The sequence below is a fragment of the Ascaphus truei genome, chromosome 1 (genome assembly GCF_040206685.1).
Source record: "Ascaphus truei isolate aAscTru1 chromosome 1, aAscTru1.hap1, whole genome shotgun sequence".
Taxonomy (NCBI): domain Eukaryota; kingdom Metazoa; phylum Chordata; class Amphibia; order Anura; family Ascaphidae; genus Ascaphus; species Ascaphus truei.
The window spans coordinates 548,831,996-548,847,547 of record NC_134483.1 but is presented as its reverse complement, the minus strand read 5'-3'; the positions used below and the strand labels follow the sequence as shown (position 1 = coordinate 548,847,547).

Genomic DNA, 15,552 nt, shown 5'->3' with positions numbered 1-15,552 from the left:
TTTCTGCATCCTCCTGTCGCTCTCTAATTTCATTAATTTGTTGTTGTAGGTCCCCTGTTTTCTTTTCATTTCTTTTGGTTGCTTTTATTGTGAGATCTAGCTGTCTCTATTTTTCCTGTCCTCTCCCCCAGACCACTGACCACTTTTTTTTTTTTTTTTTTTTTTCATTCCTTTATTTCTGCTTGAAGCATCTTCAGGTCAGCATATAGTCTTTTGAAGTCACATCTCCTTACTGGGAGTAGTTCCTGACCCTCGCCATCTCCTCCTTCTCCTTCGTCTTCTGCTTCAGAGCCTGTGTTGGAGATCGTCGCCATTTCTGCAGCCGCAGCACTTGTTCTAGATCCCCTGAAATATTCAGGTAGCCCCTTCTTCCTCTGGGTTTTATTTGGCTTCTTAGACATCCTTGTGTCTTAATGTCTCTGATGTTGTTTTTAAACTGATTGCTGTAAAATGGAAGGTTTTATATCCGTTATCTGTGGAGCGGAGGTCAGAGCTGTCGGGTTACACAACCACGCTCAGTCACCGCGCATGCGCCTGCTCCCTATCCAACATTTTAGACTTTGCTTTCCTTGCTTACCATTTTACAAAGCAACCTTTTTCCTGTTTTACTTTGAGAAACATTAAATTTGTGAGAGGTTGGTACGTAGCGTTCTGGCTTTTGTCCTTCTTAACTGACGTAATTTCTTTTGGTCACAGAGCCGGCTAAAACTAGTGACCGCCAATATGAAGGAGGAACAGGCGCGCATGAAATCGCTAATCGTGGAATCTCCAGAGCGGCATAAGAGCAAGATGAAAAGTATGAAGGAAACCCTGCACCGACTGAAACAAGCCAGGGTATGATGCATTATCTGCACCGACTGAAACAAGCCCGGGTATGATGCATTATCTGCACCGGCTGAAACAAGCCCGGGTATGATGCATTATCTGCACCGGCTGAAACAAGCCAGGGTATGATGCGTTATCTGCACCAACTGGCACAAGCCAGGGTATGATGCATTATCTGCACCGACTGAAACAAGCCAGGGTTTGATGCGTTATCTGCACCGACTGAAACAAGCCAGGGTATGATGCGTTATCTGCACCGACTGGCACAAGCCAGGGTATGATGCGTTATCTGCACCAACTGGCACAAGCCAGGGTATGATGCATTATCTGCACTGACTGAAACAAGCCAGGGTTTGATGCGTTATCTGCACCGACTGAAACAAGCCAGTTTATGATGCGTTATCTGCACCGACTGGCACAAGCCAGGGTATGATGCATTATCTGCACCGACTGAAACAAGCCAGGGTATGATGCATTATCTGCACAGACTGGCACAAGCCAGGGTATGATGCATTATCTGCACTGACTGACACAAGCCAGGGTATGATGCATTATCTGCACTGACTGACACAAGCCAGGGTATGATGCATTATCTGCACCGACTGACACCAGCCAGGGTATGATGCATTATCTGCACCTACTGACACAAGCCAGGGTATGATGCATTATCTGCACCGACTGACACAAGCCAGGGTATGATACATTATCTGCACCGACTGGCACAAGCCAGGGTATGATGCATTATCTGCACCTACTGACACAAGCCAGGGTATGATGCATTATCTGCACCTACTGACACAAGCCAGGGTATGATGCATTATCTGCACCTACTGACACAAGCCAGGGTATGATGCATTATCTGCACCGACTGACACAAGCCAGGGTATGATACATTATCTGCACCGACTGGCACAAGCCAGGGTATGATGCATTATCTGCACCTACTGACACAAGCCAGGGTATGATGCATTATCTGCACCTACTGACACAAGCCAAGGTATGATACATTATCTGCACCGACTGGCACAAGCCAGGGTATGATGCATTATCTGCACCGACTGACACCAGCCAGGGTATGATGCATTATCTGCACCTAATGACACAAGCCAGGGTATGATGCATTATCTGCACCTACTGACACAAGCCAGGGTATGATGCATTATCTGCACCGACTGACACAAGCCAGGGTATGATGCATTATCTGCACCGACTGGCACAAGCCAGGGTATGATGCATTATCTGCACCTAATGACACAAGCCAGGGTATGATGCATTATCTGCACCTAATGACACAAGCCAGGGTATGATGCATTATCTGCACCGACTGGCACAAGCCAGGGTATGATGCATTATCTGCACCTACTGACACAAGCCAGGGTATGATGCATTATCTGCACCGACTGACACAAGCCAGGGTGTGATACATTATCTGCACCGACTGGCACAAGCCAGGGTATGATGCATTATCTGCACCTACTGACACAAGCCAGGGTATGATGCATTGTCTGCACCGACTGGCACAAGCCAGGGTATGATGCGTTATCTGCACCGACTGACACAAGCCAGGGTATGATGCGTTATCTGCACCGACTGACACAAGCCAGGGTATGATGCATTATCTGCACCGACTGGCACAAGCCAGGGTATGATGCATTATCTGCACCGACTGAAACAAGCCAGGGTATGATGCGTTATCTGCACCGACTGACACCAGCCAGGGTATGATGCATTATCTGCACTGACTGACACAAGCCAGGGTATGATGCATTATCTGCACCTACTGACACAAGCCAGGGTATGATGCATTATCTGCACCTACTGACACAAGCCAGGGTATGATACATTATCTGCACCGACTGGCACAAGCCAGGGTATGATACATTATCTGCACCGACTGGCACAAGCCAGGGTATGATGCATTATCTGCACCTACTGACACAAGCCAGGGTATGATGCATTATCTGCACCGACTGGCACAAGCCAGGGCATGATACATTATCTGCACCGACTGGCACAAGCCAGGGTATGATGCATTATCTGCACCGACTGGCACAAGCCAGGGTATGATGCATTATCTGCACCGACTGACACAAGCCAGGGTATGATGCATTATCTGCACCGACTGACACCAGCCAGGGTATGATGCATTATCTGCACCTAATGACACAAGCCAGGGTATGATGCATTATCTGCACCGACTGGCACAAGCCAGGGTATGATGCATTATCTGCACCGACTGACACAAGCCAGGGTATGATGCATTATCTGCACCTACTGACACAAGCCAGGGTATGATGCATTATCTGCACCGACTGACACAAGCCAGGGTATGATGCATTATCTGCACCTACTGACACAAGCCAGGGTATGATGCATTATCTGCACCTACTGACACAAGCCAGGGTATGATGCATTATCTGCACCGACTGACACAAGCCAGGGTATGATGCATTATCTGCACCGACTGAAACAAGCCAGGGTATGATGCATTATCTGCACCTACTGACACAAGCCAGGGTATGATGCATTATCTGCACCGACTGGCACAAGCCAGGGTATGATACATTATCTGCACCTACTGACACAAGCCAGGGTATGATGCATTATCTGCACCTACTGACACAAGCCCGGGTATGATGCATTTTCTGCAGCGACTGACACAAGCCCGGGTATGATGCATTATCTGCACCGACTGAAACAAGCCCGGGTATGATGCGTTATCTGCACCGACTGGCACAAGCCAGGGTATGATGCATTATCTGCACTGACTGAAACAAGCCAGGGTATGATGCGTTATCTGCACTGACACAAGCCAGGGTATGATGCGTTATCTGCACCGACTGAAACAAGCCCGGGTATGATGCGTTATCTGCACCGACTGGCACAAGCCAGGGTATGATGCATTATCTGCACTGACTGAAACAAGCCAGGGTATGATGCGTTATCTGCACTGACACAAGCCAGGGTATGATGCGTTATCTGCACCGACTGAAACAAGCCAGGGTATGATGCGTTATCTGCACTGACACAAGCCAGGGTATGATGCGTTATCTGCACCGACTGAAACAAGCCAGGGTATGATACATTATCTGCACCTACTGACACAAGCCAGGGTATGATGCATTATCTGCACCTACTGACACAAGCCCGGGTATGATGCATTATCTGCACCGACTGACACAAGCCCGGGTATGATGCATTATCTGCACCGACTGAAACAAGCCCGGGTATGATGCGTTATCTGCACCGACTGGCACAAGCCAGGGTATGATGCATTATCTGCACTGACTGAAACAAGCCAGGGTATGATGCGTTATCTGCACTGACACAAGCCAGGGTATGATGCGTTATCTGCACCGACTGAAACAAGCCCGGGTATGATGCGTTATCTGCACCGACTGGCACAAGCCAGGGTATGATGCATTATCTGCACTGACTGAAACAAGCCAGGGTATGATGCGTTATCTGCACTGACACAAGCCAGGGTATGATGCGTTATCTGCACCGACTGAAACAAGCCAGGGTATGATGCATTATCTGCACCGACTGACACAAGCCAGGGTATGATGCATTTTCTGCACCGACGGAAACAAGCCAGGGTGTGATACATTATCTGCACCGACTGGCACAAGCCCGGGTATGATGCATTATCTGCACCGACTGAAACAAGCCAGGGTATGATGCATTATCTGCACCGACTGGCACAAGCCAGGGTATGATGCATTATCTGCACCGACTGGCACAAGCCAGGGTATGATGCATTATCTGCACCGACTGGCACAAGCTAGGGTATGATGCATTATCTGCACCGACTGGCACAAGCCAGGGTATGATGCATTATCTGCACCGACTGAAACAAGCCAGGGTATGATGCATTATCTGCACCGACTGGCACAAGCCAGGGTATGATGCATTATCTGCACCGACTGAAACAAGCCAGGGTATGATGCATTATCTGCACCGACTGGCACAAGCCAGGGTATGATGCGTTATCTGCACCGACTGGCACAAGCCAGGGTATGATGCGTTATCTGCACCGACTGAAACAAGCCAGGGTATGATGCGTTATCTGCACCGACTGGCACAAGCCAGGGTATGATGCATTATCTGCACCGACTGAAACAAGCCAGGGTCTGATGCGTTATCTGCACCGACTGGCACAAGCCAGGGTATGATGCGTTATCTGCACCGACTGGCACAAGCCAGGGTATGATGCGTTATCTGCACCGACTGGCACAAGCCAGGGTATGATGCATTATCTGCACCGACTGGCACAAGCCAGGGTATGATGCATTTTCTGCACCGACGGAAACAAGCCAGGGTGTGATACATTATCTGCACCGACTGAAACAAGCCAGGGTACGATGCATTATCTGCACCGACTGACACAAGCCAGGGTACGATGCATTATCTGCACCGACTGACACAAGCCAGGGTATGATGCATTATCTGCACCGACTGACACAAGCCAGGGTATGATGCATTATCTGCACCGACTGGCACAAGCCAGGGTATGATGCATTATCTGCACCGACTGAAACAAGCCAGGGTATGATGCATTATCTGCACCGACTGGCACAAGCCAGGGTATGATGCATTATCTGCACCGACTGGCACAAGCCAGGGTATGATGCGTTATCTGCACTGAAACAAGCCAGGGTATGATGCATTGTCTGCACCGACTGGCACAAGCAAGGGTATGATGCATTTTCTGCACCGACTGGCACAAGCCAGGGTATGATGAATTATCTGCACTGAAACAAGCCAGGGTATGATGCATTGTCTGCACCGACTGGCACAAGCCAGGGTATGATGCGTTATCTGCACCGACTGGCACAAGCCAGGGTATGATGCATTATCTGCACCGATTGGCACAAGCCAGGGTATGATGCATTATCTGCACTGAAACAAGCCAGGGTATGATGCATTATCTGCACTGAAACAAGCCAGGGTATTATGCATTATCTGCACTGAAACAAGCCAGGGTATGATGCATTATCTGCACTGAAACAATCCAGGGTATGATGCATTATCTGCACTGACACAAGCCAGGGTACGATGCATTATCTGCACCGACTGACACAAGCCAGGGTATGATGCATTATCTGCACCGACTGACACAAGCCAGGGTATGATGCATTATCTGCACCGACTGACACAAGCCCGGGTATGATGCATTATCTGCACCGACTGAAACAAGCCAGGGTATGATGCATTATCTGCACCGACTGACTGGCACAAGCCAGGGTATGATGCGTTATCTGCACCGACTGGCACAAGCCAGGGTATGATACATTATCTGCACCGACTGGCACAAGCCAGGGTATGATGCGTTATCTGCACCGACTGGCACAAGCCAGGGTATGATGCGTTATCTGCACCGACTGACACAAGCCAGGGTATGATGCATTATCTGCACCGACTGACACAAGCCAGGGTATGATGCATTATCTGCACCGACTGAAACAAGCCAGGGTATGATGCATTATCTGCACCAACTGGCACAAGCCAGGGTATGATGCATTATCTGCACCGACTGGCACAAGCCAGGCTATGATGCATTATCTGCACCGACTGGCACAAGCCAGGGTATGATGCATTATCTGCACTGACTGGCACAAGCCAGGGTATGATGCATTATCTGCACCGACTGGCACAAGCCAGGCTATGATGCATTATCTGCACCGACTGGCACAAGCCAGGGTATGATGCATTATCTGCACCGACTGGCACAAGCCAGGGTATGATGCATTATCTGCACCGACTGGCACAAGCCAGGCTATGATGCATTATCTGCACCGACTGAAACAAGCCAGGGTATGATGCATTATCTGCACCGACTGGCACAAGCCAGGGTATGATGCATTATCTGCACCGACTGACACAAGCCAGGGTATGATGCATTATCTGCACCGACTGAAACAAGCCAGGGTATGATGCATTATCTGCACCGACTGAAACAAGCCAGGGTCTGATGCGTTATCTGCACCGACTGGCACAAGCCAGGGTATGATGCGTTATCTGCACCGACTGGCACAAGCCAGGGTATGATGCGTTATCTGCACCGACTGAAACAAGCCCGGGTATGATGCATTATCTGCACCGACTGGCACAAGCCAGGGTATGATGCATTATCTGCACCGACTGGCACAAGCCAGGGTATGATGCATTATCTGCACTGAAACAAGCCAGGGTATGATGCGTTATCTGCACCGACTGGCACAAGCCAGGGTATGATGCGTTATCTGCACCGACTGGCACAAGCCAGGGTATGATGCATTATCTGCACTGAAACAAGCCAGGGTATGATGCGTTATCTGCACCGACTGAAACAAGCCCGGGTATGATGCATTATCTGCACCGACTGGCACAAGCCAGGGTATGATGCATTATCTGCACCGACTGAAACAAGCCAGGGTCTGATGCGTTATCTGCACCGACTGGCACAAGCCAGGGTATGATGCATTATCTGCACCGACTGAAACAAGCCAGGGTATGATGCATTGTCTGCACTGACTGGCACAAGCCAGGGTATGATGCGTTATCTGCACCGACTGGCACAAGCCAGGGTATGATGCGTTATCTGCACCGACTGGCACAAGCCAGGGTATGATGCATTATCTGCACTGAAACAAGCCAGGGTATGATGCATTATCTGCACTGAAACAAGCCAGGGTATGATGCATTATCTGCACCGACTGAAACAAGCCAGGGTATGATGCATTATCTGCACCGACTGACTGGCACAAGCCAGGGTATGATGCGTTATCTGCACCGACTGGCACAAGCCAGGGTATGATACATTATCTGCACCGACTGGCACAAGCCAGGGTATGATGCGTTATCTGCACCGACTGGCACAAGCCAGGGTATGATGCGTTATCTGCACCGACTGACACAAGCCAGGGTATGATGCATTATCTGCACCGACTGACACAAGCCAGGGTATGATGCATTATCTGCACCGACTGAAACAAGCCAGGGTATGATGCATTATCTGCACCAACTGGCACAAGCCAGGGTATGATGCATTATCTGCACCGACTGGCACAAGCCAGGCTATGATGCATTATCTGCACCGACTGGCACAAGCCAGGGTATGATGCATTATCTGCACCGACTGACACAAGCCAGGGTATGATGCATTATCTGCACCGACTGAAACAAGCCAGGGTATGATGCATTATCTGCACCAACTGGCACAAGCCAGGGTATGATGCATTATCTGCACCGACTGGCACAAGCCAGGCTATGATGCATTATCTGCACCGACTGGCACAAGCCAGGGTATGATGCATTATCTGCACTGACTGGCACAAGCCAGGGTATGATGCATTATCTGCACCGACTGGCACAAGCCAGGCTATGATGCATTATCTGCACCGACTGGCACAAGCCAGGGTATGATGCATTATCTGCACCGACTGGCACAAGCCAGGGTATGATGCATTATCTGCACCGACTGGCACAAGCCAGGCTATGATGCATTATCTGCACCGACTGAAACAAGCCAGGGTATGATGCATTATCTGCACCGACTGGCACAAGCCAGGGTATGATGCATTATCTGCACCGACTGACACAAGCCAGGGTATGATGCATTATCTGCACCGACTGAAACAAGCCAGGGTATGATGCATTATCTGCACCGACTGAAACAAGCCAGGGTCTGATGCGTTATCTGCACCGACTGGCACAAGCCAGGGTATGATGCGTTATCTGCACCGACTGGCACAAGCCAGGGTATGATGCGTTATCTGCACCGACTGAAACAAGCCCGGGTATGATGCATTATCTGCACCGACTGGCACAAGCCAGGGTATGATGCATTATCTGCACCGACTGAAACAAGCCAGGGTATGATGCATTGTCTGCACTGACTGGCACAAGCCAGGGTATGATGCGTTATCTGCACCGACTGGCACAAGCCAGGGTATGATGCATTATCTGCACTGAAACAAGCCAGGGTATGATGCGTTATCTGCACCGACTGGCACAAGCCAGGGTATGATGCGTTATCTGCACCGACTGGCACAAGCCAGGGTATGATGCATTATCTGCACTGAAACAAGCCAGGGTATGATGCGTTATCTGCACCGACTGAAACAAGCCCGGGTATGATGCATTATCTGCACCGACTGGCACAAGCCAGGGTATGATGCATTATCTGCACCGACTGAAACAAGCCAGGGTCTGATGCGTTATCTGCACCGACTGGCACAAGCCAGGGTATGATGCATTATCTGCACCGACTGAAACAAGCCAGGGTATGATGCATTGTCTGCACTGACTGGCACAAGCCAGGGTATGATGCGTTATCTGCACCGACTGGCACAAGCCAGGGTATGATGCATTATCTGCACCAACTGGCACAAGCCAGGGTATAATGCATTATCTGCACCGACTGACACAAGCCAGGGTATGATGCATTATCTGCACTGAAACAAGCCAGGGTATGATGCATTATCTGCACTGAAACAAGCCAGGGTATGATGCATTATCTGCACCGACTGAAACAAGCCAGGGTATGATGCATTATCTGCACCGACTGACTGGCACAAGCCAGGGTATGATGCGTTATCTGCACCGACTGGCACAAGCCAGGGTATGATACATTATCTGCACCGACTGGCACAAGCCAGGGTATGATGCGTTATCTGCACCGACTGGCACAAGCCAGGGTATGATGCGTTATCTGCACCGACTGACACAAGCCAGGGTATGATGCATTATCTGCACCGACTGACACAAGCCAGGGTATGATGCATTATCTGCACCGACTGAAACAAGCCAGGGTATGATGCATTATCTGCACCAACTGGCACAAGCCAGGGTATGATGCATTATCTGCACCGACTGGCACAAGCCAGGCTATGATGCATTATCTGCACCGACTGGCACAAGCCAGGGTATGATGCATTATCTGCACTGACTGGCACAAGCCAGGGTATGATGCATTATCTGCACCGACTGGCACAAGCCAGGCTATGATGCATTATCTGCACCGACTGGCACAAGCCAGGGTATGATGCATTATCTGCACCGACTGGCACAAGCCAGGGTATGATGCATTATCTGCACCGACTGGCACAAGCCAGGCTATGATGCATTATCTGCACCGACTGAAACAAGCCAGGGTATGATGCATTATCTGCACCGACTGGCACAAGCCAGGGTATGATGCATTATCTGCACCGACTGACACAAGCCAGGGTATGATGCATTATCTGCACCGACTGAAACAAGCCAGGGTATGATGCATTATCTGCACCGACTGAAACAAGCCAGGGTCTGATGCGTTATCTGCACCGACTGGCACAAGCCAGGGTATGATGCGTTATCTGCACCGACTGGCACAAGCCAGGGTATGATGCGTTATCTGCACCGACTGAAACAAGCCCGGGTATGATGCATTATCTGCACCGACTGGCACAAGCCAGGGTATGATGCATTATCTGCACCGACTGAAACAAGCCAGGGTATGATGCATTGTCTGCACTGACTGGCACAAGCCAGGGTATGATGCGTTATCTGCACCGACTGGCACAAGCCAGGGTATGATGCATTATCTGCACTGAAACAAGCCAGGGTATGATGCGTTATCTGCACCGACTGGCACAAGCCAGGGTATGATGCGTTATCTGCACCGACTGGCACAAGCCAGGGTATGATGCATTATCTGCACTGAAACAAGCCAGGGTATGATGCGTTATCTGCACCGACTGAAACAAGCCCGGGTATGATGCATTATCTGCACCGACTGGCACAAGCCAGGGTCTGATGCGTTATCTGCACCGACTGGCACAAGCCAGGGTATGATGCATTATCTGCACCGACTGGCACAAGCCAGGGTATGATGCATTGTCTGCACTGACTGGCACAAGCCAGGGTATGATGCGTTATCTGCACCGACTGGCACAAGCCAGGGTATGATGCATTATCTGCACTGAAACAAGCCAGGGTATGATGCATTATCTGCACCGACTGACACAAGCCGGGGTATAATGCGTTATCTGCACCGACTGACACCACGATATGATGGGCGTTATCTGCACCGACTACATTAGAAAAGAGGCGTCTAAGAGGGGATATGATAACTATATACAAATATATTCGGTATAAATTCAAGGAGCTTTCAAAAGAACTATTCATCCCACGGGCAGTACTAAGGACTCGGGGCCATCCCTTAAGGTTGGAGGAAAGGAGATTTCACCAGCAACAAGGGAAATGGTTCTTTACTGTAAGGGCAGTTAAAATGTGGAATTCATTACCCATGGAGACTGTGATGGCAGATACAATAGATTTGTTAAAAAAAAGGTTGGATGTCTTCTTAGATGGGAAAGGTATACAGGGATTTACCAAATAAGTATACATGGGAAGGATGTTGATCCAGGGATTAAATCTTGGAGTCGGGAAGGAATTTATTTTCCCCTTATGAGATATATCATTGGATGATATGACTGTGGGTTTTTTTGTTTATCTTTCTCTGGATCAATAAGTAAGTATAGATATAGGATAAAGTATCTGTTTTCTAAATGTAGCATAGGTTGAACATGTCTTTTTTTTTTTTCAACCTCATCTACTATGTAACTATGAAAGACTGAAGCTAGCCCTGTGATAGTGTTATCTCCTGTGTCTTCAGAGGGTTCTCCCAATACAAACTCCTAATGGAAGCGCAGTATTTGCAGTCTGGGTAAATGCCCTGGGCGCCAGTGATCGCGTGAGACTGACCCAGAGTGTAAGGGGCTTAGTCATTATCTCAAGGCCTGATCGCAGTAGCTTCACTAAATGTGGATAAAGGAGTTCAGCTGCATGTGTGTTTTTACTAGCAATTAATTGTAACCTCTTCACTGCCAGAGAAATCACTAGCGCAAAAGCCGTTCTCTGGGACTGAATTACATTTCTAAAGTCTGCTGCTTTTGCACGATACTGAAGTGGACGTGAGATTGTGTCCTCTGTCCTCACAGCAAGAGACGAGTGATAAGTGTGATCATTACCGGGACAGGGTGTCCCTGGCGTCTCGGTGGCAGTCGGATGTGCAGGGATTCTGCAAGAAACTGCAGTACATCGAGACCAACATGGAGACGCACAGCAAGATCCTGGAGGAGGTGGGAACTTCATTCCCCCTGTGATTGTCTCGTTTTTACTTGTGCTTTGTAACGTTTCAATGTTTCTGGTTTCTCCCTGCGGGCACAGTCGGGGTGAGGGAGAGATAAAGTGTCTCTCTCTAGTGTCTCTCTCTGGTGTCTCTCTCTGGTGTCTCTCTCTGGTGTCTCTCTCTGGTGTCTCTCTCTTTTGACTGCTGGTCTCCTGCAGATTAAACACGAAGAAGAGCAGGTTGTGAATGGAAACATGGAGCTGAAGTCGCTTTCTAATGAGGAGGCACAACTCAAACGAACGGTTTACCTGAAGAAAGAGAAGCTGGCGAAGCTGGAAATAAAAAATACGAAGCAACAGGAGGACTTCGAGAAGCAGAAGCAGGAAATCCTGGAGTAAGTGTCAACTCCTGTATGGAGTCTCATTCAGTTTGTTCTCTCCTCTTTTCTCCCCCCCCCCCCCCAATACCCCCCTGTATTCTGAGCCTCTCGGGGCGCGGGGTCTGCGGCCCCCATTCCCCTGTATTCTGAGCTTCTCGGGAGGGGGGGGGGGATCTGCAGCCCCATTCCCCTGTATTCTGAGCTTCTCGAGGGGGGTGGGGTCTGCATCCCCATTCCTCTGTATTCTGAGCTTCTCGAGGGGGGGGGGGGGGGTCTGCAGCCCCATTCCTCTGTATTCTGAGCTTCTCAAGGGGGGGGTCTGCAGCCCCATTCCCCTGTGTTCTGAGCTTCTCGGGGGAGGGGTCTGCGGCCCCCATTCCCCTGTATCCTGAGCTTCTCGGGGGAGGGAGGGGCGTGGTCTATGGCCCCCATTCCCCTGTATTCTGAGCTTCTCGGGGGAGGGGGGGGCGGGGTCTGCAGCCCCATTCCCCTGTATTCTGAGCTTCTCGAGGGGGGTGGGGTCTGCATCCCCATTCCCCTGTATTCTGAGCTTCTCGGGAGGGGGGGGGGGGGATCTGCAGCCCCATTCCCCTGTATTCTGAGCTTCTCGAGGGGGGTGGGGTCTGCATCCCCATTCCTCTGTATTCTGAGCTTCTCGAGGGGGGGGGGGGGGGGTCTGCAGCCCCATTCCTCTGTATTCTGAGCTTCTCAAGGGGGGGGTCTGCAGCCCCATTCCCCTGTGTTCTGAGCTTCTCGGGGGAGGGGTCTGCGGCCCCCATTCCCCTGTATCCTGAGCTTCTCGGGGGAGGGAGGGGCGTGGTCTACGGCCCCCATTCCCCTGTATTCTGAGCTTCTCGGGGGAGCGGGGGGCGGGGTCTGCAGCCCCATTCCCCTGTATTCTGAGCTTCTCGAGGGGGGTGGGGTCTGCATCCCCATTCCCCTGTATTCTGAGCTTCTCAAGGGGGGGGTCTGCAGCCCCATTCCCCTGTGTTCTGAGCTTTTCGGGGGAGGGGTCTGCGGCCCCCATTCCCCTGTATCCTGAGCTTCTCGGGGGAGGGAGGGGCGGGGTCTGCGGCCCCCATTCCCCTGTATTCTGAGCTTCTCGGGGGAGGGGGGGCGGGGTCTGCGGCCCCCTGTATTCTGAGCGTCTTGTCTCTGCACAGTGTCTGCAGTCACACCCAGGAGAAGAGGCAGGCTGTGCATGGCCGCTTGGTTCAAGTCACTAACGAGATCCATCAAAAGCGCACTGAGCGAGACCAGCTCCGGGCGATAATGGCGTCCGATGAGAAGAAATACCAGGTAAGGTCACGGCTGTCTGTTCCCTCTTCACTGCTTCTTGGTTCTCCTAGTTCCCTGGTGCTGGTTATGTTCTGTGGTCACCCTCCTTCTGATAGGTGTTTGATATTTTTGTTCCTGCCTCCCCTCAGGATGTGGTCGTAGATATAAAAAGTGCACTGGAGAAATATCATGAGACGTTGACGAAAGCATCAGCCCACAGCGCTGCCCAGAGAAGAGAGAAGATTGCGGGACTGAACCACAGGCTGAGCCAGCTCTAGAGAAGTCTTCATGGTGTCACGGGATGAAGTTTGTCTTTATATATGTTATAGTATTTATGTAATAAAGCTTTACTTTTTAATATTGGATCTCTATGAAGATTGTGACTTCACACAATCCTCGTTAATATTTGAAGCTGAACCGATGATGGTGCTGATTTTGCCTGGTGGAGGGGTTTGTTTGTTCCTACTAAAAGTTGGACATGCTGTCTCCATAATGTACAATAAAAATATTATTTCACTTGTCTCCAACAGCGCATTACTGTAGAGCAATAGGTAGTCGCTCCCAGCTGGAGTAAGGTCACAAGATGATTGAATCGATGTATTTAAAGGTTTTTCCTACCAGCAGGAGGTGGACAACCTAGGTGTTGCCCATCTTAGCAGGAGAGGTGCAGTGTCCCAGAAATAATCAGGAGCATGTGTAGTAGGGACGATCTAGACCTGTACTCTGCACTCCTTAGGTGGTTGCCTGGCTTAGGCAGGACCGCGTCTGTTTCTCTTCTCCCCTTCCACTCTCTTTTCCCCTCCCCCCCCCCAACAATCTATTAGACGAAGTGGCTGCACGCCCTAATAAATACACAGCTAAAAGCCAGAATATTGACGTGGCTGCAATGAACTACTGCCTGGCGCATCAGTTGTGCCAGGCCTGTATGTGGAAACAGTGGCCAACTCCAGTTCTCAAGGGCCACCAAACAGGTCAGGATACCCTGACCTGCTTCTGCACAAGTGGCTCAATCATAATGCAGATGGCAGCGCTATTCTTGGGGTTTAAGACCTCCTTGAGGGATATCCATTTTTGTTTATTTTTGTCTCCAGCAACTTGAATGCTTCATTCCTTGTGGTTAAGAGACGCAGGCAACAGAATCTAGAAGCGGGATCCGTTTTGAGTGCGAGTCGGAATTGGATGCGTACCTTTTGGAAGTATGGGAACAATTAACCAGGGGGAGTAGGACAAGCCGTCGTGCTTCAGCGTGGAAGGCATTAACAAGCTTCTAAGATGTTCACAATGCTCCCAATTTCAAGAAATGTAGGAAGAAAATGGTGCAACAGGCATTTTTTTTTTTTTAATTTGGAGGCATCACGAAAGACATGAGAACTACCCTTAATATAGAAGCCACTAGGGAGGAACTAGACATTTTGGTTAAGGCATTCCTGGGTCCAAGAAAATCAAGCAGGGTCTTTCCTGTCCACAAGATGATAAAGACCCCAATATCAGCAGAGTGGTTATCTCTGAACAGGAGAACAGTTCTGACAGTCATTTTTGAAGATATCTTCCTTGTTAAAAAGGGATACAAGTTTGGAGTCTGCCTCCGAGGGTGGATGCGGCCATAGCTATGAGTACTACTATCACCTTGGAGGATGGCTCATCCTTTAAGGATCCCGTGGATATGCCCATTGAAGGAATACTCAGGAAACAGTATATGATGCTAGGAGTGAGGACTTAGACCAGCTACTGCAAAGACATGCATTCCCATAACTGTAAGAATTAGGTTTTCAAATTTGGAAGAAGGAATCGAAACTGTAACTTTTACACTAAGATTGCTGAAGGATTTCTCTAACTTTGAGGCTATTGACTGCCTATGCAAATCACCAATGCATACTATATACCTCTGTCACGGGAGACCAGGCATTTACACCTTTTTACCATGATCATACATTGAGCAAAACATGTAATGTGAAATAAATGGTAAATTTAT

At 49.8% G+C, this 15,552-nt stretch overlaps 1 protein-coding gene across 1 annotated transcript in view; it reads left to right on the top strand.

Annotated features, from left to right (window-relative positions):
- The window catches only part of LOC142472332 (kinetochore protein Nuf2-B-like), a 34,434-nt gene extending 20,345 nt beyond the window's left edge, over positions 1-14,089 (top strand). Inside the window, exons 4-8 of the mRNA XM_075579382.1 lie at positions 697-834; positions 11,793-11,933; positions 12,142-12,317; positions 13,466-13,601; positions 13,730-14,089. Of these exons, the coding sequence (XP_075435497.1) occupies positions 697-834; positions 11,793-11,933; positions 12,142-12,317; positions 13,466-13,601; positions 13,730-13,858 (720 nt within the window). The 3' untranslated portion in view covers positions 13,859-14,089. The remainder of the gene's footprint in view (positions 1-696; positions 835-11,792; positions 11,934-12,141; positions 12,318-13,465; positions 13,602-13,729) is intronic.
- The last annotated feature ends 1,463 nt before the right edge of the window (positions 14,090-15,552 follow it).